Source organism: Macaca mulatta, chromosome 4, assembly GCF_049350105.2.
Source record: "Macaca mulatta isolate MMU2019108-1 chromosome 4, T2T-MMU8v2.0, whole genome shotgun sequence".
Taxonomy (NCBI): domain Eukaryota; kingdom Metazoa; phylum Chordata; class Mammalia; order Primates; family Cercopithecidae; genus Macaca; species Macaca mulatta.
This window is the reverse complement of record NC_133409.1, coordinates 65126455-65152483: the sequence shown is the minus strand read 5'-3', so window position 1 is coordinate 65152483 and position 26029 is coordinate 65126455. Positions and strand designations below refer to the sequence as shown.

At 38.5% G+C, this 26029-nt stretch overlaps 1 protein-coding gene across 1 annotated transcript in view; it reads right to left on the bottom strand.

The window, feature by feature from the left end:
- Nucleotides 1–26029, bottom strand: part of ADGB (androglobin) — a 235704-nt gene that overhangs the window by 87200 nt on the left and 122475 nt on the right. The window contains 8 exon segments of the mRNA NM_001193764.2: nt 473–608; nt 5261–5428; nt 7868–7982; nt 9746–9887; nt 12648–12750; nt 17671–17734; nt 18222–18408; nt 19579–19612. Coding sequence (NP_001180693.2) covers nt 473–608; nt 5261–5428; nt 7868–7982; nt 9746–9887; nt 12648–12750; nt 17671–17734; nt 18222–18408; nt 19579–19612 — 949 coding nt within the window.

The following is a 26029-nucleotide window of genomic DNA, read 5'->3' as shown; positions in this document are numbered from 1 at the left end:
GATCTAGGTGGTTCTTGTTAGAATGTAAGTATTCTGCAGGAGGGAAAACACACAAAATACGGACATCTTAGTGAACTACTATTGATTTCTGTATGAATATAGCCGGAGATTTCTCTCAAAAATAAAAGACATGTCAAAATGATGGGAAGAAGAGGAAAGTAGGGTTACTTGGGTCAGAGGATCTTGCCAGAATTCTTCAAATCAAATCATATAGATTAGTGACTTCCACATTTTTAAGGCTAGGAGTAAATAAAACAGGGAAATTCTAGGCTCCCCTGGAAGTATATGTGGTGGGGATTAGGAGTAGGGATCCCCAGCAGGTCCTTGGAGCCCCTTGAGCTTTTAGAGCATTGCTTGAACTCCATGACAGTCCACACATCTATTCCACTTACTCCACAAACACATTTCTCAAATTATTTACCTTACTTAAAACTAGGAATTCCTTGATTAAATATATACAGTTAATGGGTACCTAAAGAAACCTCTTCCAAGGAGGAATTGAGTAACTCCAAGTCCAAAACCATAGCCCGGAATGCAAATTTGAAGTTTGGAGGAGGTTTTGTTATTTGAACTTTTTTCATTAAACGCCATAAGGAAAGATGAAAAACCTGAAACAGATAAAGTACATTAATTTTTTTATAGCAAGAAAATAATCATTTCTCAGATATACACACAACCGAACAGAAGATTCTTTGAAGTCTCATTCGCCCAGTAAGATACCAAAATTATCATTTGATTATTTCTAATTTAATAAAATGTAATCACTACAACAATGTTTACAATATAGACTCAATTAAAATACAGCATTAAACTGGTAGAGGAGGTAAAGAATAAGGTAAAAAAAAAAAGCATTATCCTTGTGCTTAAGCAAGTTAAATAGCTTATTTTATTGATTCTAAGATGCCATCCATTGTAAGACACATTATTATTTTGTATGCTATTTAAAATGAAAATATATTTCTTAGAGTTCTTTTAATCACATAGTAGTGGTACTAATCTCATATTGAAAAAACTCTTTTAGACTTAGACAAAGTTTTTTCATCATATAGTTGTGTAATTATCAAAGTATAAAATGGAGTTTTTTTGTTTGTTTTTTTTTTTTTTTTAACCAAAATAGCTTCCTTCTGCACAAGTGATTCATTCACCAAGATCCCTTACATATTAAATCAGGGCCAGCTACATTGGGCCCATGCAGAGTCATCTTGGTAGCATGAAATGGTGAGCCAACCACATGGGCTCTCTTTAATCCAGGCTCAGTCATCTAACCTATCAGCAGTAGAAACTGACTCTGGTCTTTGATATGGTATCGTCCCCCGGGAAGTCTGGCCAGTTACTTGGTGGCAAGTTGCTTTCAGTGGACTAGACGTACACTAGGTGGGTCACTGATTCCTTACAAGAATTGACTCCTGCCTCAGCTATGAGTTTGCTTTCTGTGTCCTTAGTACCTCGGCCAGCATCATTATCCAAGAGGTTATAGAAAATCTGGTTTGCAAACATGGGATTCAGCTAACATACCCGTGGACCAAGAGTTGCACTATAGACTAAGGATTTAACCACTGGGAATAGTCTGGAACATGTTGGTCCTAACATATACCATACATAGAATTGATAAAATTCCTGGTAGATTGAAATGACACATAGAAGGCTCAGTTAAAAACCCAGCCTGGAGATGACACTTGAAGTACGTACATATGGAACCAAAGACCAATATCTGGTACTGTATCTGCATAGTTAAAACACACAGGCCTGAGATTCAAAAGTTGCAAGTAAGATTGGCCTTCCTCTCCATCATCTGACATGACCCATTTGCAGAATCCGTGCCCGATTCCCCCACAATAACGGGTTTGCTAGATTACAGAACACATTTCTTGAAGGAAGGAAACAAGGGATAATCCCACCAAGGAATACGGTATTATTTACGACAAACCTAAACTATGACATATGTGTGGTTGCTTTGGGCCTCTCATCTTGGTGGATAAGCAGAAAAAAAGGAGTTAATGTAACAGGATAGGAGGAGAATTCACATTGATTATCATGAGTACTAGGGTTTCTGCTACATTAAGGGAGCAGGGAGAATTTAGTCTGAAACTTGCTGGGACATTTCTTGATGCTTCCATAGTGAATGAGTAATTGCAGCAACCATGGCCTGGCTACAGATGGGTAAGGTAACCAAGATCCTTCACCCATCACGGTGGAGAATCTGGATCACCCACCCGGTGAGCCACTAGAAGAACTGGCTGCAAAAGAAGGCAATCTAGAATGGGTGGCAGAGGAGAGAGGTGTTGAATACTGATTGTGGCCTCAGGGCCAGTGGTAGCTGTAGAGACTACAGCCTTTTTTGTCATATGGTGATTTAATTATTTATTTGTTTAATTTTAAACCTTGTGACCAGCTACCAACTTGAAGAATGGATGACAGAGTTTACTTAAGGGTGGGGGCACTATCAGACTTGTTCTACAGGTGAATTATGATAAATATTTCTTGTTTATTACTCTCATAGGTGAGAAGTTCTCAACTGGAGTTGATCTGCCTCTCAGGCAGCATTGCCAAATTAAATACATTACACTGTAAGGGCAAGTACAAATCAAAAAATAAGAGACTTAATCACTGCCTATGAAAAAGAAGGAAAGAGGTTGCATTCAGGACACTTGTAATGATAAGTTCTCTCTCTCTCTTCCTGTCTCTCTCTCTCTTCCTTTCTCTCTCACTCTCTCTTTCTTTCTCTCAGAAATGTATGTAAATCTTATTTATTTATTTATTTATTTATTTATTTATTTATTTATTTTTGAGATGGAATTTCACTCCTGTTGCCCAGGCTGGAGTGCAATGGCGTGATCTCGGCTTGCTGCAACCTCTGCCTCCCAGGTTCAAGTGATACTCCTGCTTCAGCCTCCCAAGTAGCTGCAATTACAGGCACCCACCACCACACATGGCTAATTTTTCTATTTTTAGTAGAGATGGAATTTCACCACACTGGCCAGTAAATCTTTCTAAAAAGCTAAGTAAGCCTCTTGCCCATTTAACAGCCCAAGAATGTTTTTCTCCAGGACCTGAGAACCATTTCTTTGAAATGTTAATCATCATGGAAGATAGCACCAGTATTTCCCAGTTTCTTTGGGAGAGTAGGAGACTAGCATTGGTAGGTACCTTGCTAATACGAGGGTGTTACAAGTATTTTTCTTTTCATAAAGCTAATTACCTAACACAGATGGTCACCCCTATACCAAGTGAATTTGGGATGAACTATGTTGTGTGGCAAGAGGTACTATGGAGTCCTTTTCATTGAGGACTACATATTGTTTATCTTGACAGTTTGTGTGAAATGGGCTGTATCTGCTTGGGGTAAGATTTTGTTTGTTTGTTTTTTGCCTTTGTAATCTCTTAGCAGATTGCCTATGATGTGCATCGTCTTCTGGCTTAAACTTCATTCAACGATAAATTGTTTTCCTTCTCTTCTGCCTTGTGAACAGGTCATCTAGGTTGGAAGATTTTATTTCTAATTATATTTCCTCAAGAACCCCAAACACCCAGTCAACTTTGAATAATGGATCAAATAAATTTTATATAAGTAATTTTATAAGTATACTGGGACAGTAGTATACTTCTGTCCTAAATATTGCACATATGGTTTGTTTGCACACAAAATACAGTTTAACTGGGTGTCCTGTATTTGTATTTGCTAAATCTGACAATGCCATCCCTCCCTGCAGGGGCATCTGGCAATGTCTGAAGTCTTTTCCAGTTGTCACAACTGGAATCTACTGGTGTTTAAAGGGTGGGGACCAGAAATGCTATTAAACATCCTACAGGGCATTACAAATGAACTGCAGAAATACAAAGAATCATCAGAATCTACTATGTAAAATGATATGCCAACAAGTTGGTTATCCCAGAAGAAAAGGACAAATTCCTAGACACATAGAGGCAATATTAAGTTAGTAGTAACAAGTATCCCATGTTGGCCATGCACAATGCTCATGCCGCTAACCCCAGAACTTTGGGAGGCTAAGCCAGGAGGATTGCTTGAAGTCAGGAGCTGAAGACCAGCACAGGCAATATAGTGAGACCCCATCTCTTAAATTTTTGTTTGTTTTTAATAGCCAGGTGTGGTGGTGCATGCCTGTAGTCCTAGCCACTTGGGAGGGTAAGACAAGAGGATCGCTTGAGCCCAGGAGTTCAAGGCTGCAATGAGCTATGATCATGCTTCTGCAAGCCAGCCTGGTTGACAGAGCAAGACCTCATCTCTTGAAAAAAGAGAAAGTCTCCCATCAAATAAAAGTGCATGACCTGATGGCTTTACTGTTGAATTTTACAAAACAAAGAAGAACTAATACAAATCCTTCTAAATCTCTTCCAAAAAAAATTGAAGGAGAGAGAATAATTATTTGGTCCAAAATATTAATAGTGTGAGGGTTAAAAAGCCAGACATAAGCCCACCTGGTTTTAGTGCAACTGCAGTGGACAGGTCCATATGTGCCTTGTTAAGGGGTTACCAGAAAGTCTCTTTGCTTCACCCCCTCAAGGCTGCCTGTGAAGCCAGAATGCTACTCAGCCTGGCAGAGCCACACGTTGTAAGTGTGAGGAAGTCAAAGCCCTCGAGGGCAACCACCTAACATTGGGGAAAAGAGTTGGTGGAGAAAAACCACATCTTGCCATCCTTGAGTGGGAACTTTTAAAGGGATGTCCCACATAATTCCTCAGGACACCCTGCACGGCTGATTCCCAGTAACCACAGCAGTAATTGTCGTGTCCTTTAACCGATTTCTTTCTCTTTCTCATTTCATTCTTTTTACTCCCTCATTTCTGCTTTCTGAAATCACCTCCCAAATATATTATTTTCTTTTTTTTTTTTTTTTTTTTTTTTTGAGACGGAGTCTGGCTCTGTCGCCCAGGCTGGAGTGCAGTGGCGCGATCTCGGCTCACTGCAAGCTCCGCCTCCCGGGTTCACGCCATTCTCCTGCCTCAGCCTCCCGAGTAGCTGGGACTACAGGTGCCCACAACTGCGCCCGGCTAATTTTTTTGTATTTTTAGTAGAGATGGGGTTTCACCGTGGTCTCGATCTCCTGACCTTGTGATCCGCCCGCCTCGGCCTCCCAAAGTGCTGGGATTACAGGCGTGAGCCACCGCGCCCGGCCCGAAATATATTATTTTCATCCAAAATATTTTCTCTGGCTCTGATTTGGGAGGTCACCTAATGGAAGACATACCATTTCAAAAAGAAAGTTTCCTCTTCTGAACATCGTATTCCAAAGAAGCTTACCCTGAAGTGCTGTGCAGTTAGTTCTTTATCATGGAAGGGAACAGGGTAGTGAGCTGTTTGCAGATCCTTCAAAGCTGCAGAGAGTTTACCCTTATCTTTGAAATTAGCAATCACATTTCCAATAGCTTTCATAATCAACAGAGACTGTTCTGTAAATCGGCAGCTCTCCTGTGAAGACAAAGCATGGCAGCCACCCTCACTCATCCTTAAGTGTTATTTAGTTTATACAGATTAATTTCTGTTAAAATGTGAAACCTCTGCTATATGGCTGATTCAATAATTCTTTATAGAGGATTTGACATCAAGGCAGTTTACTAAATTCTGCAGTCTCAGAGATAAAAAACAAGGAATGCAATTCTTACCTGAGTGGGAACCCTGTAGGAGGAATATTCACCTCATATTGGGGATCACGGAAAATTTCCGCACCGTGTTAATAACCAGACATAGTTCTGAGGACATTTAGGATTAGTCTGAGAAAAAACTGTGTGGAGTTTGAGGACTGACAAACAGAGATTTCAGGGAGAAAGCCAGAAAGATAAAAAAGACAAGAGGGTGATCTAGCATGGGCTGGTGGCTCTCTCCTGCTATCAACTCTAAAAAAAAAAAAAAAAAAAAAAAAAATCATAAAGGAAGAAGGAGACAGGAATTTCAGGAAGTAACCAATTTTTAAAAATCGGAGAAAACTATGAGGTGTTTGGAGCTGTTGTTGTTGGTGTATGGTGGGTGGTCCTGGAGTTGCCTAGCAGCAGCATGAAAAAAGTAAAATTGGAAAACAAACAAACAAACAAAATTATTTTTTCCCCTTAGAGGGCACCATGGTGCAAACATGATTCCCGATTCTGTCCTGAAATTTTGGGGAATGGCCCAGCAAGTGTGCCTGGAGCACAGATGCCTTGCTAGGGTGAGAAACTGATGGAAGCAGATGCAACTGACTCATTATTGGAACACACTGACTTAGAACCCTGACAAAACCTACAGAAAGCTTCATCTCAGTGGTGTCTCTCCCTAAGGTGAAACCATGACCAGAAAAGTTCTCTGGTCAAATATTAGATAGGGATCAATTATGGTTCTATGTAGCTTTAGTCTCTCTGCCCTTGGGTCAGTCTATTCTCTTTTGCTTCTTGGACTTGAACTTCAACAATCTTCTCAACATCAGGAAGTGATATCTCCAGGGAGATGTGAGCTCACAGATCAAAATAAATAAACACCTGGGGAGATAAATTATCTAAAGGGAGACAACAAACTGACAATGTATACCACATAAAGCAGACTTATTTTTTGAAAAATACAATTTGAAATAAGCAAGATAAACCTAGTTAGGGAAATAAGTGACATCTGTGTCTAAAGTGAACTTGCTGATCGGTGTGATCTTGCTGTGGCTGTTGAGCAAGAGAGAAAGAGAACTGGTGAGAGGTGGTACAGCAAATAGAGGAGGCAGCCCTGGGAACTCTTGCACAGCCACTGCTCAGACAAGGAAGAATGCAGGAGTGTGACATGTGTGGGAGCCATCTGTTTGCCACAAAATTTGCTGGCTGGCTTAGAGAGTCCCATCAATACAAGGTTGTGCTATTTGGAATTGTTTTTTGTTTGCTTGTTTCTTTTTTTTTTTTTTTTTTTGGTGGGAAAGGGTTAGAGCTGAGGAAGCATCAGGAATTATACAGTGGGCAGGTCGTCTGCAAATATTCTCCCAAATGCACGTGCACAAAGGACATCTAAAACCAAGGGAAGATTTCAGGGGGCGTACTGGTCCCATTGACCTCATCTCTTCTTTTGGACCCCATCAGAACAGAGAAGCAAGAGAAACCAAGGAGAAGAGACCAAGAAGAGTGAGAGGAGACGAAGGTGAAGAGACTGAAGCTTCTGAGCTACCCCTTCCCTGCTAAATCCCGGAGACACGTGCTCCAAATTCCTTAGGTAAAGGAAGAAATGAAAGGAGAGAAAGAGACCAAAATTTTAAACTGTATTAAAAATGACTGCACTGATCTTTTATACCCCAAAGAACCAATGATACCACGGGATCTAACTAAGATATTAACAGAAATGAAAAGAGATTCAACAGAGTAGAGGTGACAGGAGTTGTTGGAGAAAAGTATACATATTTCACTTGTATAGCTACAGGCTTCAGACTTCATTATACACTTCATGGTTGCATGTGGGGATTTCTTGCAGAGTATACTTAACAGTTTTAAAAGGTAAAAAATGAGTAAGTTGAATATAAAATAAAAATGTGTTTAGTTCAAAATCTTTGAAAATAAAGCACAGAAAAATTGTAGTTGTGGCTGGGCGCAGTGGCTCACGCCTGTGATCCCAGCACTTTGGGAGGCTGAGGAGGACAGATCATGACGTCGGGAGTTTGAGACTAGCCTGGCCAACATAGTGAAACCCCGTCTCTACTAAAAATACACAAAAAAATTGCGGGGTATGGTGGCGTGCACCTGTAATCCTAGCTATTTGGGAGGCTGAGGCAAGGAGAATTGCTTGAATCTGGAAGGCAGAGGTTTCAGTGAGCCGAGATCATGCCACTGCACTCCAGCCCTGGCAACAGTGTGAGACTCCACCTCTAAATAAATAAATAAATAAATAAATAGCTATTGCAAAAATACTTACTGGTTCGAAGTTGGGCAGCACGACGTGTTCATCCCCAATGACAAATGACACCATGCTGCAGATGTGTATGGCGTGTCCTACCGGGGAGTATGCGTTGAAGAGTAGCATGTGTCTCCTTAAAGAGAAGGGGTGCTGGATGAGAACTGAGTGCTTTCTGGGTGGTAGCAGTTGACCTGTGAGTTGCTTGCTCACACTTTGGAACTCAAACAAAGTCAAACGTTAGTGAAGAGTTCAATTTTTAACACAGATGAGATAAGGATCTTTGAATTTGCACTCTATAAGAACCCTACAGGATCATGAAATCTATACTTTACTTATTATGTAGGACAAACATAGTTAGGCTAAATGCCAAACTTCTCTCCAGTACATGCTGGAGTGACCTCCCACACACTGTAGTCATGGCGTGAAGACTAGTCTTGATTTCTCCCTAACAACAAGAAGAACTCAGGTGGGTATAGAGCTGTGTAGACTTCATAGTCTTTTTCTCATGAATGCATCATTTCATGTATGTTAATTGCATCTCCTCTACCAGGTTGTTGTATCGTGAGAGCAGGGATATTCAAGTTCCTCCAGTTATTGAGCATTTAAAGCAGCAGTCCCCAATCTTTTTGGCACCAAGGACCGGTTTCACAGAAGACAATATTTCCATGGACTTGGTTTGGGGATAGTTTCAGGATGAAACTGTTCTATGTCAGATCATCAGGCATTGGATTCTTATAAGGAGCGTCCAGCCTGGATTCCTTGCATGTGCAGTTCACAATAGGATTCTTGCTCCTATGAGACTCTAATGCTGCTGATCTGACAGGAGGCGGAGCACAGGCACCGCTCACCTCCTACTGTGTTGCCCAGTTCCTAATAGGCCTCGGACCGGCACCAGTCCATGGCCCTGGCGTTGGGGACTGCAGATTTAGAGCATGTTCAAAACATACATGCTGATGGTTTAGGTTCTGTGGGGGAAAAAGCAGATATAAGAAGATTCTTTATTAAATTCCTTGTCCTCAGTTGTCTCAATGAATGAGCACTCGGACAGAGTAATTTGATTTGCTGGAGTATAAAGGGGAGATGTGAGAAATGTTAAAGTTTCAAAATGTATTATTTTCTAGAAGTACTAGATGCCTGACACAATTATTTTAGCATTTGTTGCTGAGGCTTTGCTTTTTGCATAAGAGCCATAGTTTTTCATTGATCACATAAAATAAGCATGATGGATCTTGGGAAAAAGTAAAAGCTAGTGAAAATGTTTATTTCAAAGCCTAGTGAAAATATTTATTTCATCTGAAATTTGAGGTAATATTTTGAATTTTATTCATCAAAATAAAAAAAATTTCCATTATATGTATTTTCTTTAAAATTGAAACTAATGTGTTTAACTAGCTTTATCTGAATTAAAAATATTATTTAACAAAAATCAGCTACAGGAAAATCTAGATTGGCAGGGGAAAATGCATATTTCTCAATTTGCATTTAAATAAAATGAAGGTTTTTGCTAAGTATTATAATATTGGTAAGAAAACTTGTAAGAAATATTTATGAGAAAATTCATAATATTTAAAGTATTATCAGTGTTATGTGTATAATACTTATAAATTAATTTTAGAAAATGCTGGGTTAAACAAGCTTAAGCAGTATTGTTGACTAAATATATTCCCAGAATCTTTGACAATTATGAATCTCCCAAAGGGGTATTATTGTACAGTATTTCTCAATGTAGTTTTTTTAGAATTATTTTTCTCAAGAATAATAATGATAGACCTATGCCTTGAGAAATTACTTTAAGAAACAATATCTTAGAGTCTATATTGTTTACTTCTTTAGTAACCAACAATTTGCAAGGCTTCAAACCATTTTTATTATGGGAAAAATGAAGTCACTTCCTACCCAACAGGCAGACGAACCACTGTAGCCTTGGTAGCATATGTGTGAATCTTCAGAACAGGATTGCCTGGTTTCAGAGATTTCCAAGAAAATGTCTCAGCTGTGAGAAGCCCAGGCTCTATGGGAGGACTGTCTTTCGTTAAGGCTTTAAGATAAGCAAAAAGGTATCAAAATTTGATCGTGAAAGTGCAGTTTGGCATTCACTAGTACTGTTTTTTTTTAATTAAGTAACAACATAAATAATAATAATAAAGCATTAGAAATATTATTGAATGTTCACAAAACATTAGAAATTACTCCAGGTAAATTACTAGAAAGAAACACTTAGGTCTTCCTCCCTGCTCAATGTTCTTCCTTATAACAATCCTCTCAAGTGAAGAAACCAGGAATAGGAAAATCAGAAGCAGGAGGACATTTTTCATTGTAGTATAATGAACTATCTCTATTATCTCTATGGTAGTAACTACATATTATCTCTATGGTAGTAACTACAATATCCTTCTAGATTCAATTTTAAAGGAAGAAAACATGTTACATCTTGAAAATAAGAGATTTCTCTAAAACAGTATAAAAAATAAAAAATAACTCCAAAAATCTCACTGTTTATATAAAAAAATTATTTTTTAAAGATGGATTCTCACTCTGTCACCCAAGCTGAAGTGCAGTGGTGCAATCTCGGTTCACTGCAGCCTCCACCTCCTGGGTTCAAGCAATTCTCCTCCCTCAGTCTCGGGAGTACCTGGGATTACAGGCACCTGCCACCACCCCTGGCTAATTTGTGTATTTTTAGTAGAGACGGGGTTTCGTCATGTTGGCCAGGCTGGTCTCGAACTCCTGACCTCAGGTGACCCGCCCACCTTGGCCTCCCAAAGTGCTACGATTGCAGGAGTGAGCCATCATGCCCAGCCTATTTATCAAAATTTTTACCTTTGATTCAGTCTTTGACATTATGTAGAAAGCAAGCAATTAACAAAGTTTGAATTTAATATCAAGTTTTTCCTTAAAAATGGATAAATAATATGGGCTAATTGTTCATCAGTGACTGAGGGCAAGATATTTTCTCTCCTATTTCCAGAAAACACTGGAATTGAGGATATAAGGTCACAACATCACCTGAAATGCCTTCATGCCTATAGAATTTAAATGTTCTGGGATATGGTGTGGCTTCAGAGTTTTTGGTTTGGTAGACGCACTAAACTTAGATCACTAAATTTTGGAAAATTTATTATACAACAAGTATTTTCTAGCCACCTGCTGTACATTAGACACCATTCAAAACGTTGACAATACTTCAGTTTAAAAAAAAAAATCCCTGCCCTACATGTTGACAAACATTCAGTATTAAGCATTTGGGAAATACTTATTGTACATTTACAGTGCCATGTACTGTTAATTTGAGCTAAAGAAAAAAATTAACAAAACAGGCCAAAGAATAAAAGAATGAAGTTTTGTGAGCATGTGTCTGTGTGTGCATGTTTATGCAAGGGTTGGCTTTGCAGAAGAGCAGAGATTTTCTATCCATTAGAACAGAAGGAAGGTGGCCTAGATTTTGAGAGAGTTCATTGTGGGAAAGGGAGATAGAAATTCTGAAAGCAGAAATCATTTCTGATTTCTTCTGTCTCTTCAGTGAGATTAGCAGCAAGTCATCAGCTGAACATGAGTGAGAGTAAGAGTAGGTGTTGAAGATTTGTAGAGAGAGAGCATGTTTGAGGGTTTGCAATAGTCATCTACAGGAATAAATAAGAGTGGGAGAATAAATGAACGAAAGAAATACTGGCAGTGCTTAAGGCCTTGTTGAGGTTCGCGTTCCTCAAATTTAAGCAGGGCTAGCCAGTATGTTTGTTTTTCTCCCCTCTGATCACATTCAGCTGCTGTCTTGAAACTGCGAGTTGGATGTAGCATCAAGTTTAACCAATAGTGAAGTTTTTCCAGGAAAATTAGATGAGGGGGTAAAAAGAGCAGATGTGTGGAGGGTATCTCTGTGATGGACAGAAAAAAAAGTGGCAGGGTAGAGAGTAATGAAAGTCCCAGTATTTCCAAAATTGTAGGAGTGGGAGTTCTGTAGGGTGAACTAGAGAGTCAAGCAGTGCGGGGGGAAGTCAGGTGCTTGAAATTGAGATGATCGAGATGATGCACCAAAAAAAAAAAAAAAAAAAAAGGTAAACTTAAAGTCTACAGGGTAACCATGAAAGTAGGAGACCAAGGTGGGATAGAGGAAAAGATTGTTGGAATGTCAAATCGAAAACAAATAGTTTGTTTTTCAATAGATGTTGAAATAATTAAGAATGATGACATTTGCAGGTCAACAACGACAGCAACAACAGATTGACTGAGTACAACAAAAAGGTGAACAGATTAGTACAACCAGAAGAGGTGCGGGTGGCAGGAGTGAGCATAACCCCTGGTGTCTGCAGAGTCAGAGCATCAGAGGAGGTGGTGTAGGTGGTCCAGTGGGACTCTGGAGAAACTCTGGAAAGGGAGGAAGTTCCTTCATCCATTGTCTTCTAAAAATCTTTTTAATTAAAAAAATTTTTTTTTTGAGACAGAGTTTCCCTCTTGTTGCACAGGTTGGAGTGCAATGGCATGATCTCAGCTCACTGCAACCTCTGCCTCCCGGGTTCAAGCGATTCTCCTGCCTCAGCCTCCCAAGTAGCTAGGATTACAGGCGCCTGCCATCACGCCCTGCTAAGTTTTGTTATTTTTAGTAGAGACAGGGTTTCACCATGCTGGCCAGGCTGGCCTAGAACTCCTGACTTCAGGTGATCCACCCGCCTCAGCCTCTCAAAGTGCTGGGATTACAGGTGTGAGCCACCACACCCGGCCTCTAAAAATCTTATTATTGCATGTTCCCTAGCCTGAACATGATCTGGGCTTTAAGGCTATCATTTTCTCAGAGTCCTCTTACCTCCGTACTCCCCCCAGCGTACCAATGCAGAAAAGCAAACCAGTAGTTCAATAGGTTTTAGACTATCTACAAATAGATAGTAGGACACTCGTTCTTCTGAAAACTGCAAGAAATTAGAGCAGTTGTCGTACTTAATATCAGTTGATCAATGCTATTATTTTCACTTGTAATGAAAACATAGTATAACATCTAAGATTTACAGGAAACTTAGTGTCAAAATAAACACTTTATGAATCTAATTATATGAAGAAAATTATACTGGGTGAATGTTGGCAACCATCTGTGGAAATTGCAGCGCTGTGTTGGACTAGCCACCGTATCAGAGAGAGGCAGAGCTCTCCTCTATGAGGAAAGAAAAGGGATATGCTTGTTCCAGAAATAAGAAAGAGAAGAGACTGAGCCCAGGGCAGAGTAGTACTCAAGCATGGGTCTTTGATGGGTAGGAAGGCCACAGAGTAAGTAACTGTGGCAGATAATGGGAATGGCCAATTGGATGTCTTAAGTTATTTTACAGGATGGTACATGAAATAAGCTCTCTCTTCCTTCTTTCCACAGGAGCTTCAGATATACACCTGCCGTGGTTTGGCTCTGTGTTTCCACCCAAATCTCATGTCGGATTGTAATTCCCACATGTTGAAGGAGGGGCTTGGTGGGAGGTGATTGAATCAGGGGAACAGACTTATCCCTTGCTTTTCTAGCAATGGAGTTCTCAGGAGATGTGGTTGTTTGAAAGCATGTGGCACTTCCCCCTTTGCTGTCTCTCTCTCTCTCTCTCTCCTGTTCTGCCATGGTAAGACATGTTTGCTTCCCCATCGCCTTCCACCATGACTGTAAATTTCCTGAGGCCTCCCAGCCATGCTTTCTGTACAGCCTGTGGAACTGTGAGGCAATTAAATCTTTTTTCTACATAAATTACCCAGTCTCAGATAGTTCTTTACAACAGTGTGAGAACGGACTAACTCAATACCCACTGCTTGCTGACACGGTGGGCTGTGGGTTTTTGTTTTGGAGATGGAATAAAGTGCTTAGTAAAATCAAAACTTCCCTTAAAAGATAGTTGCATAAAGGTTACATGTATATAATTTCAGTTCACCCTATATGAGTACTATCAATGTATCTAATTACACATTGATAGTACTTAATAATACTTAATAATTAATATAATTATTTAGATACATTAATGTATCTTATTACACAGAAAGGGTAAGCTATTTACCAAAGGTCACAGAGTTTGTAGTAGCAAAGACGTGAGATAAAAGTAGGTATAGCCATCTGCCTGACTCTAAGGCTGGCACTCTTGTCTAATACATTATTATTGCCTTTCAAGTTCTCAGTGCTTCAACATAATTGTGAGGGATGGCACACGGTAAATGTGTTCAATTAACTTAATTGAAATATGCTACACTTTAAAAGTTTTTCATATTCTATCATAGTATTTAAAAAACAGTTAATATATGAAAGACAAATATGTAGCAATGCTATGAAAAAGGAAGCCTTGTTATTTAATCAAGTATAACAAAGAGTGCTAGAAATGCTTGATACAATGTAATCATGACTTAAATGATTACTCCTCTCCCTGTTTTCCATTTGTTTTCATTTGGCACTTTATTTTATTTGTTTCCTGTCAGCTGTGACATGTTGATGATATAGAGTGTTGTTTCAAATATACACTATCTGAAAATATGAAGGACCCTTGGACTTGGGAGCCTGGCGTGCATGCCTGAGGAGGAGTTTCTGCCCGGAGCTCATTTTCTGTCATTTTCAAGGGCCTGAGAATTGAGGGGTGGGGTGTTCCTAAAGGCCACACAGGGGCTCTGCCCTGGTGCCAGCTCATGGCACCTTTGAAATGACCCTGCTCTAACCTCTCACTGAACACCAAGGGAACAAGTGGATTGTGCTGAGGACAGGCTTCGGGCTCTGTGTCCCCAGCTCAGCAGGCCACTAAGGTCTGGAGTGTCTGGCCTCAGACCACAGCTGATCCTTCCTTTCAGGCCATACTAAATGCCAATAAGATTATATTCCAATGCCTTCCAAGAAAGTTATTTTCTCACACCATTAATTTTAAAACAATTCAGGGAAATAAAAAGGGATGTCATAGTTTTATTTCACCAAGCTGAGACATTTAAAAGAGAAAAAAAATTCTGTGCTAATCATCACCTCATAAGAATAAGATCAGAATAAAGAACAGTTGACCAGTTTACCACACACACTTTTAAATTAGGATGGTTATGTGTACCAAAAGCTACTATGCAACTGTCTTTAGTAAATGACAGCCAACATTTATTATCACTTACCAATAGGCATTCTTCTATGTGTTTTACATGTGTTATTTCACATTTGATCTGCTTCATTTTCCTTAGATGTAAAATGATGGTAATAATATCTCTTTTTTTTATTATTATACTTTAAGTTCTAGGGTACATGTGTACAATGTGCAGGTTTGTTGCATATGTATACATGTGCCATGTTGGTGTGCTGCACCCATTAACTCATCATTTACATTAGGTATATCTCCTAATGCTATCCCTCCCCCCTACCTCCTCCCCACAATAGGACCCGGTGTGTGATGCTCCCCTTCCTGTGTCCAAGTGATCTCATTGTTCAATTCCCACCTATGAGTGAGAACATACAGTATTTGGTGTTTTTTTGTTTGTTTGTTTGTTTGTTTGTTTGTTTGTTTGTTTTTTGAGACGGAGTCTTGCTCTGTAGCCCGGGCTGGAGTGCAGTGGCCGGATCTCAGCTCACTGCAAGCTCCGCCTCCCGGGTTTAGGCCATTCTCCTGCCTCAGCCTCCGGAGTAGCTGGGACTACAGGCGCCCGCCACCTCGCCCGGCTAGTTTTTTGTATTTTTAGTAGAGACGGGGTTTCACGGTGTTAGCCAGGATGGTCTCGATCTCCTGACCTCGTGATCCACCCGTCTCGGCCTCCCAAAGTGCTGGGATTACAGGCTTGAGCCACCGCGCCCGGCCGCAGTATTTGGTTTTCTATTCTTGCAATAGTTTGCTGAGAATGATGGTTTACAGCTTCATCCATGTCCCTACAAAGGATACGAATTCATCCTTTTTTATGGCTGCATAGTATTCCATGGTGTATATGTGCCACATTTTCTTAATCCAGTCTGTCACTGATGGACATTTGGGTTGATTCCAAGTCTTTGCTATTGTGAATAGTGCCGCAATAAACATACGTGTGCATGTGTCTTTATAGCAGCATGACTTATAATCCTTTGGGTATATCCCCAGTAATAGGATGGCTGGGTCATATGGTATTTCTAGTTCTAGATCCTTGAGGAATCGCCACAGTGTTTTCCACAATGGTTGAACTAGTTTACAGTCCCACCAACAGTGTAAAAGTGTTCCTATTTCTCCACATCCTCTCCAGCATCTGTTGTTTCCTGACTTTTTAATGATTGCCATTCTAACTGGTGTGAGATGGTATCTCATTGTGGTTTTGATTTGCATTTCTCTGATGGCGAGTGATGATGAGCATTTCATGAATAATATCTCTTTCACAGGTTTTGTTATGAGGAGTAACTGCAATAAAGAACCTAAGGGCCTACAACATGTATAAACCATTGTCATTTCATCATTGGCAATAGGTTAAATATGGAAATACGCCTAAATTAAAACTGTAAACTGTACATTATGCTGATATCATACTCTGGGTTCAACTATTTCCAATTAATTGTTGTGTTATCTCTATAAAGTCAAAGTGTTCCTCTAGGTGTTTTCACATACTCTAGGACTAGGTGAAGGATTTCTTTCCCCCAGTCATTATTCTTATTTTCAGAGTAAGGAGCCAGCAACAGAGCAGCTCTTGAGGTCTGATCAAAAGGTTTCTCTGCCCATTTTCATGTGTTACAAATGCAATAGAAAAGTTTCAAGGACTACTTACTTCCCCGACCCCTGCGTACTGCTCATGGAGGTGTGGGATTATTATTAGATGCTTGGGTGGCCTTGTCCTATGACAGGACAATATGTAAATGTTAATACAGTTTAGTTTCCCAGAATATGTGCCATAGTTTTTCTTAAAATTCTGCTCAATAGGTGGTTTGTTAATTACCTTAATTGACAATTTTTAAATTCAGTTCCTACCTCATGGCAGGAATGTTCTTATAAGTGGTAAACAAAAGGATACAGCCCTTCTAATCATGCTAACAGTAAGTAGGGGGAAGGATGGGCACAGAGAAGCAATCAGAAAGTTGGGAGGGTGGGAGGCAAATGCCAGGAGAACACAGAGCATACAGAGGGCATGAAGCTGAACCTCTTTTTTTTTTTTTTTTTTTTTTTTGAGATAGAGTCTCACTCTGTTGCCCAGGCTGGAGTGCAGTGGCGCAATGTCAGCTCACTGCAACCTCCGCCTGCCAGGTTCAAGCAATTCTCCTGCCTCAGCCTCCTGAGTAGCTGGGATTACAGGCACACACCAACATGTCTGGCTAATTTTTGTATTTTTAGTAGAGATGGAGTTTCACCATGTTGGTCAGGCTGGTGAAGCTGAGCCTCTTAACCCAGACTCCATGGCAAGGGAAGGGAAGCCTCACAGTGTCAAGGGCATCTATGCTATTCTGAAGGATTTCTAGGCATTAGCTGAACAAGAGCAAAGAGGATAACAGGGATGAAAAGGTAGAAACTCCAGGCAGAGGGATAATATGGGGGAAAAATGCAGGCATAATGGTGGAGTGTCCTTATGTTTTAGGAAACATAAATACTAATTGAAACCAAATCTAGTGAATTTATTTGTGCATGTCCTTCATTTTTTCATAAATCAAATTTTTCTTAGTGTGTATTTGTGTAATAATTCAGGCCAGGATTCAACATGGTCAGATGGATCACATTTGTGGTTATGAGCTAGTGGAATTTTGCTTATTGTTTAGATAAGGGTTAGTGGGAGACTCTAAAAAATAATTTTTAAAAATATAATTATGTTACAAGTTTAGAAATGTTTAGAGAAATTTGAAGATGTTTCCCACTGGTGTGATTCTACCAAAAATTTAAAGAGAATAGAAGAGATTATAATATATTTACCTTAAATTCTGATTTTTGAAAGTTAAGGCAATATGAACTTGGCTTGTGGAAAATATATATATTTCTGAAAAAAAAAGACACTTTAACATGTTATTGTCATTATAGGTTAATACTACATGTTAAGTTTAAAGATTAATACTACATGTTAAGTTTCTTATAATCAAATAATTATAGGAAGAAAGTTAAAAAATAACAACAGTATTGGGTCAGTTGCCCTAAAGGGACAAGAATTATTCCAGTGAATAAAATTTCTTCACTTTAATTAAGAAACAAGCCTTTGAGAAGAAGTGGAAACTGGCCTAAAATTGGTTTGGCTATTAATGTGTTATATGGATAATCAATATACTTATTTTCCCTTTTATAACGTTTATTTGATATTATACCAACACTAGGCTGTTATTGGCTTATTTTGAATGATGCTAAGAATTAAGAGGTTGTATAACCACTATATTAAATATGCAACAATAAATCCTAATGTGACTTTGTATGCTAATGCAGCTCAGGGTGTAACCACTACGACATAGTCAGATTGATCCCATTGGGATACTTACTGAAAACAAACACAGAAATCTTCAAAATCTAACCATATTTCTTTAGAAACAGCATTATTTGTCATTGGAAGTTCTTCCTGGGATTTTTCCTGTGTTTCTGTGGTTTGGCTGACTATATCTCTTTCCATGTTTAATCCATCACTCTGATGGGCATCACTCAATCCAAAGTCGGTTTGTTCCTCTGTGCCTAGAAGACACACATGTCAAAAATACCTTATATTGTTAAATAACAAGTTATTGAGATACGTAAAATGATAAAGGGAAAGTTAAATATCAAAGTCTATTTTTGGGAAAATATTTACTGAGATAATCCAGGCTTCATACATTTATGGAGGTCCACACAGAGACACATTTCATACACATAGGAGAATTTAATAATAATTTCTATGCATATTAGAGTGTTCAGAAATTTCAAAATTACTTTGATAAATTTGTTCATAGATTCTTTAGAGATTGTGAAGTTACAACAGAAATTAGCTAGATTCTTCACTTAAAATCTGCTATTGATGGACATATTCTTATAGGAAGGGATGGCTTAGACAACAGAAAGGGAAATAAAAACTTGAAAGATCTAGTGCAACAAATGTGTTTCAGTAAGACATCTAATTACTCCCCACAGTCAGCGGTTCTAGAGCCTTATTTTATATTTACCAAGTAATGTGGCATACCATTTTTTTTTCTTTCTTTCTTTTTTTTTTTTTTTTTTTTTTGTTGAGACGGAGTCTTGCTCTATCGCCAGGTTGGAGTGTAGTGGCACAATCATCTCAGCTCACTGCAACCTCTGACTCCCTGGTTCAAGCGATTTTCCTGCCTCAGCCTCCTGAGTAGCTGGGACTACAGGCACACACCACCATGCCCAACTAATTTTTCTATTTTTAGTAGAGACAGGGTTTCACCATTTTGGCCAGGATGGTCTCCATCTGCCTCTTGATCTCCCCGACTCAGCCTCCCCAAGTGCTGAGATTACAGGCGTGAGCCACCATGCCTGGCCGACATAGCATTCCTGTAGACTTCTGGATCCAAAATTATATAAATAATTTTGAATTCAAGTCTTTTATTTAGAAACTAAGGAATTTGCAATGGTTTCAGTGTTTTGATCACAGGGTGCAGCATTAAAACAGATGAACTTTATTCATGGGTCTTTAATCAGATCCTCTTTTATTTTTATTTTTAGCTTCAATTTAACAATTGAAATTATCTCTTTTTTTTAAAGCCCAGAGCAGACTAGGCTCAGCAAATCAAAGGAGACACTGAAGAAAGGCTGCTGAGAGCCAAAAGTGAAGCTGTCAAGAAGCAGAGATGCCCCTCTGCATCTTGATGTACATTGAAAAAAGTCACAGGAAAATTACTAATTTACCTTTTCCAAGTATAACTTGTGAAGCAGCATTTCCCTATGAATTAAAAGAAACATATTTTGAAACCATTTTGAATTCAACAAAACATTACAGCTATCCAAAGCACCAAAGTTACTAAAAGAGCTAATATCGTTTCTTAAACCTTGAAGAAATAGGTTTTTGTGAAAATTTGCTAAAACTTACCAACAAAAAATGTGTTTTTAACTTTAAGTGTCAAAGGACATGAATTGAATTAAATAATTGACTGGGTATTTAAGCCTGTCACATTAAGACACAGAATATGTTAATTTATTAAATGACTGAATCCTGTAACAAGAGTTAAATTAAAACAGTAATATCCCTAAGTAGACATATTACTTGGCACAAGGTACCAGCCATTAATATAGAGAAATTAGTAAGATTATGACTGGCAAGTAATGTACAGAACCTAAAAAGGCTGATTTCAATTATAAAAATGGCTCCTGAAAGTTTTAACAAGGAATTTAAATTGAATTCATGTGTATATAAATTTTGTTTTAATTATTTAATATCAACTAATTGTGTCTGGAACACAATTAAAAATAAATGTAAAAAGTAAAATGGCAAAAACTCATACAGGCTAATTACAGGTAATGTCAACAATTTTTTTTGATTATGTAAAGTGGATGGAAGAGATAGCAAAGTAGTGACAGGTAAATACTAAGTGCAAAGCAAAGCCTCTCCATGCCTTAGGACCTCAGAAGCAATGAGTAGATTAGCAGGTACCTCAGCAGGAAAGAATGAGATACGGGCTGAAAACATGGACATGGGTTGAATGTCTATACAAGGAACTCCACTTCTTCTCCCTAATCTTTCTGGTTCAGCATCCAATCTTCTGCCTAAACAGCACACTTGAAATTGCTTCAAGTGGAGAAATTAAATGAGAAATCTCTTAATCTGAATTCACAGATACTCTGGAAGTAGAAGAGTCTACTGTACAGAGGAATTAAGTGAAAGTTCACAAGCTAAGTGCTGAGATTCTCAGCTTCCCTGTGCTTGGCCTTCATGGATGGACAAGTATATACCATTCCCTGTGATCAACCTTAGAGGACCATTAACTGGAGAAACTCACCAGAGTTAGGGAAAAGAGCTCAAGCTGCAAGATGCACTTTAGCAGCCAGCCCTACCTCCATATAAAACTCACTCATCCTCAATTATCTTAAGTTAGAGCCAACAGTTGATAACTCTGGCCATGCCATTGAGCTGCTTCTAATCAGCAACTATTTGGTGCCTTAAATTTCTTAAATATATATGTACAACAAAGTATTGGCAAACAATTGAGGAGAGATTCTTATATGAAAGAAAGACGCTAACAATTGTGGGTGGCAAGATTCATAGAAAACAGAAACAATATTATGTGGAGCAATTTTTAAAAGATTAGTAATAGTAGAAAAATAAGAGGATATTCATCTATCAAATAAGGAACTTCTACAAAAAATAAAAAATGAGAGAGCTCTTAGAAACTAAAAATAGAATAAGTGGAATAAACAATACAAGCTTTAGGCACTGAAGCTGATACAAACTACGAAACTCGTAGAAGAAAACATAGAAGGAAGCTTCATGACACTGGATTTGGCAATTGTTTCTTACATATGACTCCAAAAGCACAGGCAACACAAATAAAAAATAGGTAAGTTGAAATAAAATAAAAAAGAAAACTTCTGTACACTGAAGGACACAATCAACAGAGTCAGACTGCAACCTACAAATTGGGAGACAATATTTGCAAATTATATATCTGATAAGATGAAAATATAAGAATATACATAGAATTTCTAAAAAGAACAAAAACAACAAAATAACCCAAACAATGCAATTAAAAAATGGGCAAAGAATTTGAATAGACCCTTCTAAGAAGATATACAAATGGCCAAGAGCACATGAAAAGATTCTCAATATCATGAATCATTAGAGAAATACAAACCAAAATTACAATGAGACACCATTTCATGCCCATTAAGGTGGCTACCATAAACAATTCACACAGAGAATAATAAATGTTGGTAAGGATGTAGAGAAATTTGAGAGGCACTGTTGAGAATGTGACATGGTGTGGTCACTATGGAAAACAGTGTGGTGGTTCCTCAAACGATTACCATATCCAGCAATTCCACTCTTAGATATATTCCCAAAAGCACTGAAAGCAGTCTCAAGGAGATAAGTGTACGCCCAAATTCACAGTAGCATTACTCACAATATCTAAAAGGTTGGTGCAACCCAATATCAATTGAGGAATGACTGGATAAACAGAATATGATATACACATACAATGGAATATCATTTAGTCGTAAACACGGAAGAAATCTTGCCACAAGTACAAACATGGGTGAAGCTTGAGAACATTAACATTATGCCCAGTGAAATAAGTCAATCACAAAAGCAGAAATACTTTATTATTCCACTTATGTGAAGTACCCGGAATAGTCAAAGTTGTAGGAACAGAAAGTGGAATGGTGGTTTTCATGAGCTGTGGGGAGGGGAGAATCATAAGCTTTTAAATGCCGATAGAGTTTTACTTTTGCACAATGAAAAGAATTCTGGAGATCAGTCGTACAACAATGAAAACGTATTCAATACTACTGAACTGCACACTTAAAGATGGTTAAGATGGCAAATGTTATGTTGTGTGTATTTTACTAAAACTAAACAGTTTTAAAATACTTAAAATAAATAAGGATAAATATATTTAAATAAATGAGAAAAAAATCAAGTACATTAGAGAGTAAATTGGGAGAAAGGTAGTGTAATAGAAGATCCACAAAGCAGAGAAAAATGAGGAGAGAAAATGATCGAGGAAGTGGTATAAAGAAATTCTCCAGAACTGAAGAATTTGACTTCAGGTTGAAGGGTTTCATGGAGTATGCAAAATAATTCCTGTTTGAAAAAACAAAGCCCCAGGGCCAGGCACGGTGGCTCACGCCTCTCAGGACTTTGGGAGGCCGAGGTGGGTGGATCACCTGAGGTCAGGAGTTTAAGACTGGCCTGGCCAACATGGCCAAACCCCATCTCTACTAAAACTACAAAAAAAATTAGCCAGGCGTGGTGGTGGGTGCCTGTAGTCCCAGCTACTTGGGAGGCTGAGACAGGACAATCACTTGAACCTGGGAGGTGGAGGTTTCAGTGAGCCGAGATCACACCACTGCACTCCAGCCTGGGTGACAGAGTGAGACTATGTCTCAAACCAAAAAAAAAACCCATACCAAGGCCAATGAGTGAAATTTCATTATGCCAAGAATGGAAATAAGGTCCTAAAAGAGTCACATATAAAAGATTAAGAATCAGAATATCAGAATGCCTTTTTTTTTTTATTTTTATTTTTTGACAGGATCTGGCTCTGTTGCCCAAGCTGGAGTTCAGTAGCATGATCTTATTTCCCTCCAGCCTCAAACTCCTGGGCTCAAGCCATCCTGCTGCCTCAGTCTCCCACATAACTGGGACAACAGGCATGCACCACTATGCCTGGCTAATGTTTATGGGTTTTTTGTTGTTGTTATTTGTTTGTTTGTTTTTGTAGAGATGGGGTTTCACCATCTTGCACAGGTTGTCTCAAACTCCTTAGCTAAAGCAAGCCACCTGCCTCAGCTTACCAACATGCTGGGATTACAGGTGTGAGCTACCATGCCTAACCCAGAATGTCATCTTTAAATCAAGAGCAATGCTTAAAATTAGAAGATAAGAGATTAAATAAGACCTTTAAAATTTTGAGGAAATGACTTCTAAATTGGAATTTTATATCCTGCCAAAATATAAATTAGGTGGGAGAATGGAATGTAGGCATCTTCAAGCATGCAAGTTCTCATATATTTTACTTCCTGTACATCTTTTCTGAGGAAGTATTGGAAGATATGCTACACTAAAATTAGGGTTTAAACCATGAAAGAAGAGAGACCAAAAATAGGAAATCCATCAGAGAAGAGAGACAAAAGGAAGTCTAAAGGTACCAGGAGCAAAGTTCTCTCAGTTTGCACTGAAGCAAGACAGCAAAAGAGTGCATGGGTGATGTTTCAAAAAAAAAAAAAAAAAAAAAAAAAAAAAAAAAAGAACTGGCATTTATAAAATATTTGATGTATTTGACTATGTAGAAAATGATGTATAGAGATATTTTAATTTTTGTAGTGTTTGGAAAGACCTACTAATGCTTCTTTTTTTTTTTTTTTTGAGAGGGAGTCTCGCTCTGTCGCCCCAGGCTGGAGTGCAGTGGGGGGATCTCGGCTCACTGCAAGCTCCGCCTCCCGGGTTCCCGCCATTCTCCTGCCTCAGCCTCCTAAGTAGCTGGAACTATAGGCGCCCGCCACCGCACCCGGCTAATATTTTGTATTTTTAGTAGAGACGAGGTTTCACCGTGGTCTCGAAGTGTTGACCTTGTGATCCACCCTCCTCGGCCTCCCAGAGTGCTGAGATTACAGGCGTGAACCACCATGCCCGGCCTAATACTTCTTATAGTAAAGTGAGCAAAGGAAAAAGTGCAGTAATTTGCTTGTATAAAACCTTGTGTAAGAAATGTTATAGTATTTGCTTCAGCAGTAATAATCCTTACAAAACAAGAATGTTGATTCAACCAAAGTTTATGAAATGACAAAATCTTGAAGACAGGGGAAAGTGTAGATATGGGATAGTAAGTGAGTTTAGGTGTGCTAAATCCTTATCTCCCATGACAGGAAGTCAAGAGATAACCTCTAAATTAACAGATCAAGATATAATAGCATGTAGTCATTCAACAAATATGTCATGGTGTTTGCTATATGCTAGGCATTTTCACAGGTGATGAGGGAGAAACAAAATATAATAAAATCAATTTCTCTGCCCTCATGAAGCCTACTATTTAGAATTATGGAGATACATACCAGAAGAAATAGTTAAATAAAAGTGCATGACTCTTGAGAAGAAGACTGAAAAATGAGTAGGTGTAGAGCACACTGGCTATTATTTTATGATGATCTTCTGGATAATCTTTACCTCTTTAAAACTAATGCAATCAATAATTTAAATTTAAAAAAACTTCAAAAAATGTTGACAGATATTCATTCTCCTCAATCACCTATTAGTCTCTACTTTCTAATTAACACTAATAGATTTGTTGATCTGTATGTGATGATGTAACCTCCAGATATCTTATACCATCACATACGCTATCACATTCAACAAATAAAAGCCAAACCAATTAAAGAGGAGTTTTTCAAAGTTTCATTATGAATTGGAACATCAGTTTATGGATACCTTTCATCTCCAAGAATCTATTATTATAACTTAGAATTATATTTACAAGCATTATCATATTGTAATGGCTTGAAATTTCATAATAAAGTTTAAAAGTTGCATAAGAATTCCTCTAAAAACAATTAATTGTGTATCCATATGGGAAAAAATAAAATTGGATTCATCATTTTATATCATACACAAAAATCAGTTCCAAATTAATTGGATTTTATAAAAGTAAAACTATAACATTGTACAAGATGATTAGAAAAATAGCTTTATGACCTAAGAATAGGGAAAATTTCTTAAATAAGATCTAGAAATCTCAATCATATATAATCATAATATGATTATATATATGCAATATGATTATATATGATTGAGATTTCTAGATCTGGTTTAAGGAACCAGATTTGTACATGAATATATAAATAAATTCAACCACATTAAAAATACAAATAATTTGTTTATACAAAGACACAATATTCAGGAGCTCTTAGCAGTCATAGGGCAGAACAGGACTTTCCTGTATTTGCCCCCTGCAAAAACATCAATTTAAACAATAATCCACATAAGAAAATATCTTCATAAGAGCTAAAGAAACTTGGTGAAAGGTTATAGCAACTGAATGTGGCACAGAAATAAGACACATTGAAGAGGGTAGGAAGGACAGTATTGCATCACACACATCACTCCCAGTCCCAGGCAAAGGAGATACCCTCTATTTGGGAGAAGAAAAAAAAGAAGTAAAGACTGGAGTTTGCCTTGGACCTAAACACAGGCTGGACCAGTAAAGCAGTAAAGTAGATCCCTACCAGGCCTAGGGTCCAGGCCACCCAGTAGACCCTGGTGGCTGGCTGGACCCCATAAACTGAGGCCCCAGGCCCACCCTTGCAGAATCTGGTACTCTAGGTCTATGCAGCATAAGTCTAGCCTCTGTAGACCCAGATTTCAGGCTGGTTTCCAGGGACACACATTCTAGGCCCAATCCTGTAGACCCAAGTGCCAGGGTTGCCCACCTGCTGATCTAGGCATTAGACCAGACCGCTCAAGGAATACAGTAACAAACCTGCCTGTGGGCAACCTGTCAGAAATCTCTAGATGATCTGACTGGTGAAGGGCTTTCAAAGACAAAGTCAGTCTGCAAAAATTAGAATAATTTACTACTCTTTTAAATTTACAGACACCAACACATGGTTACAAGCATCAAGAACAATAATGGAAACATGACCCCACCAA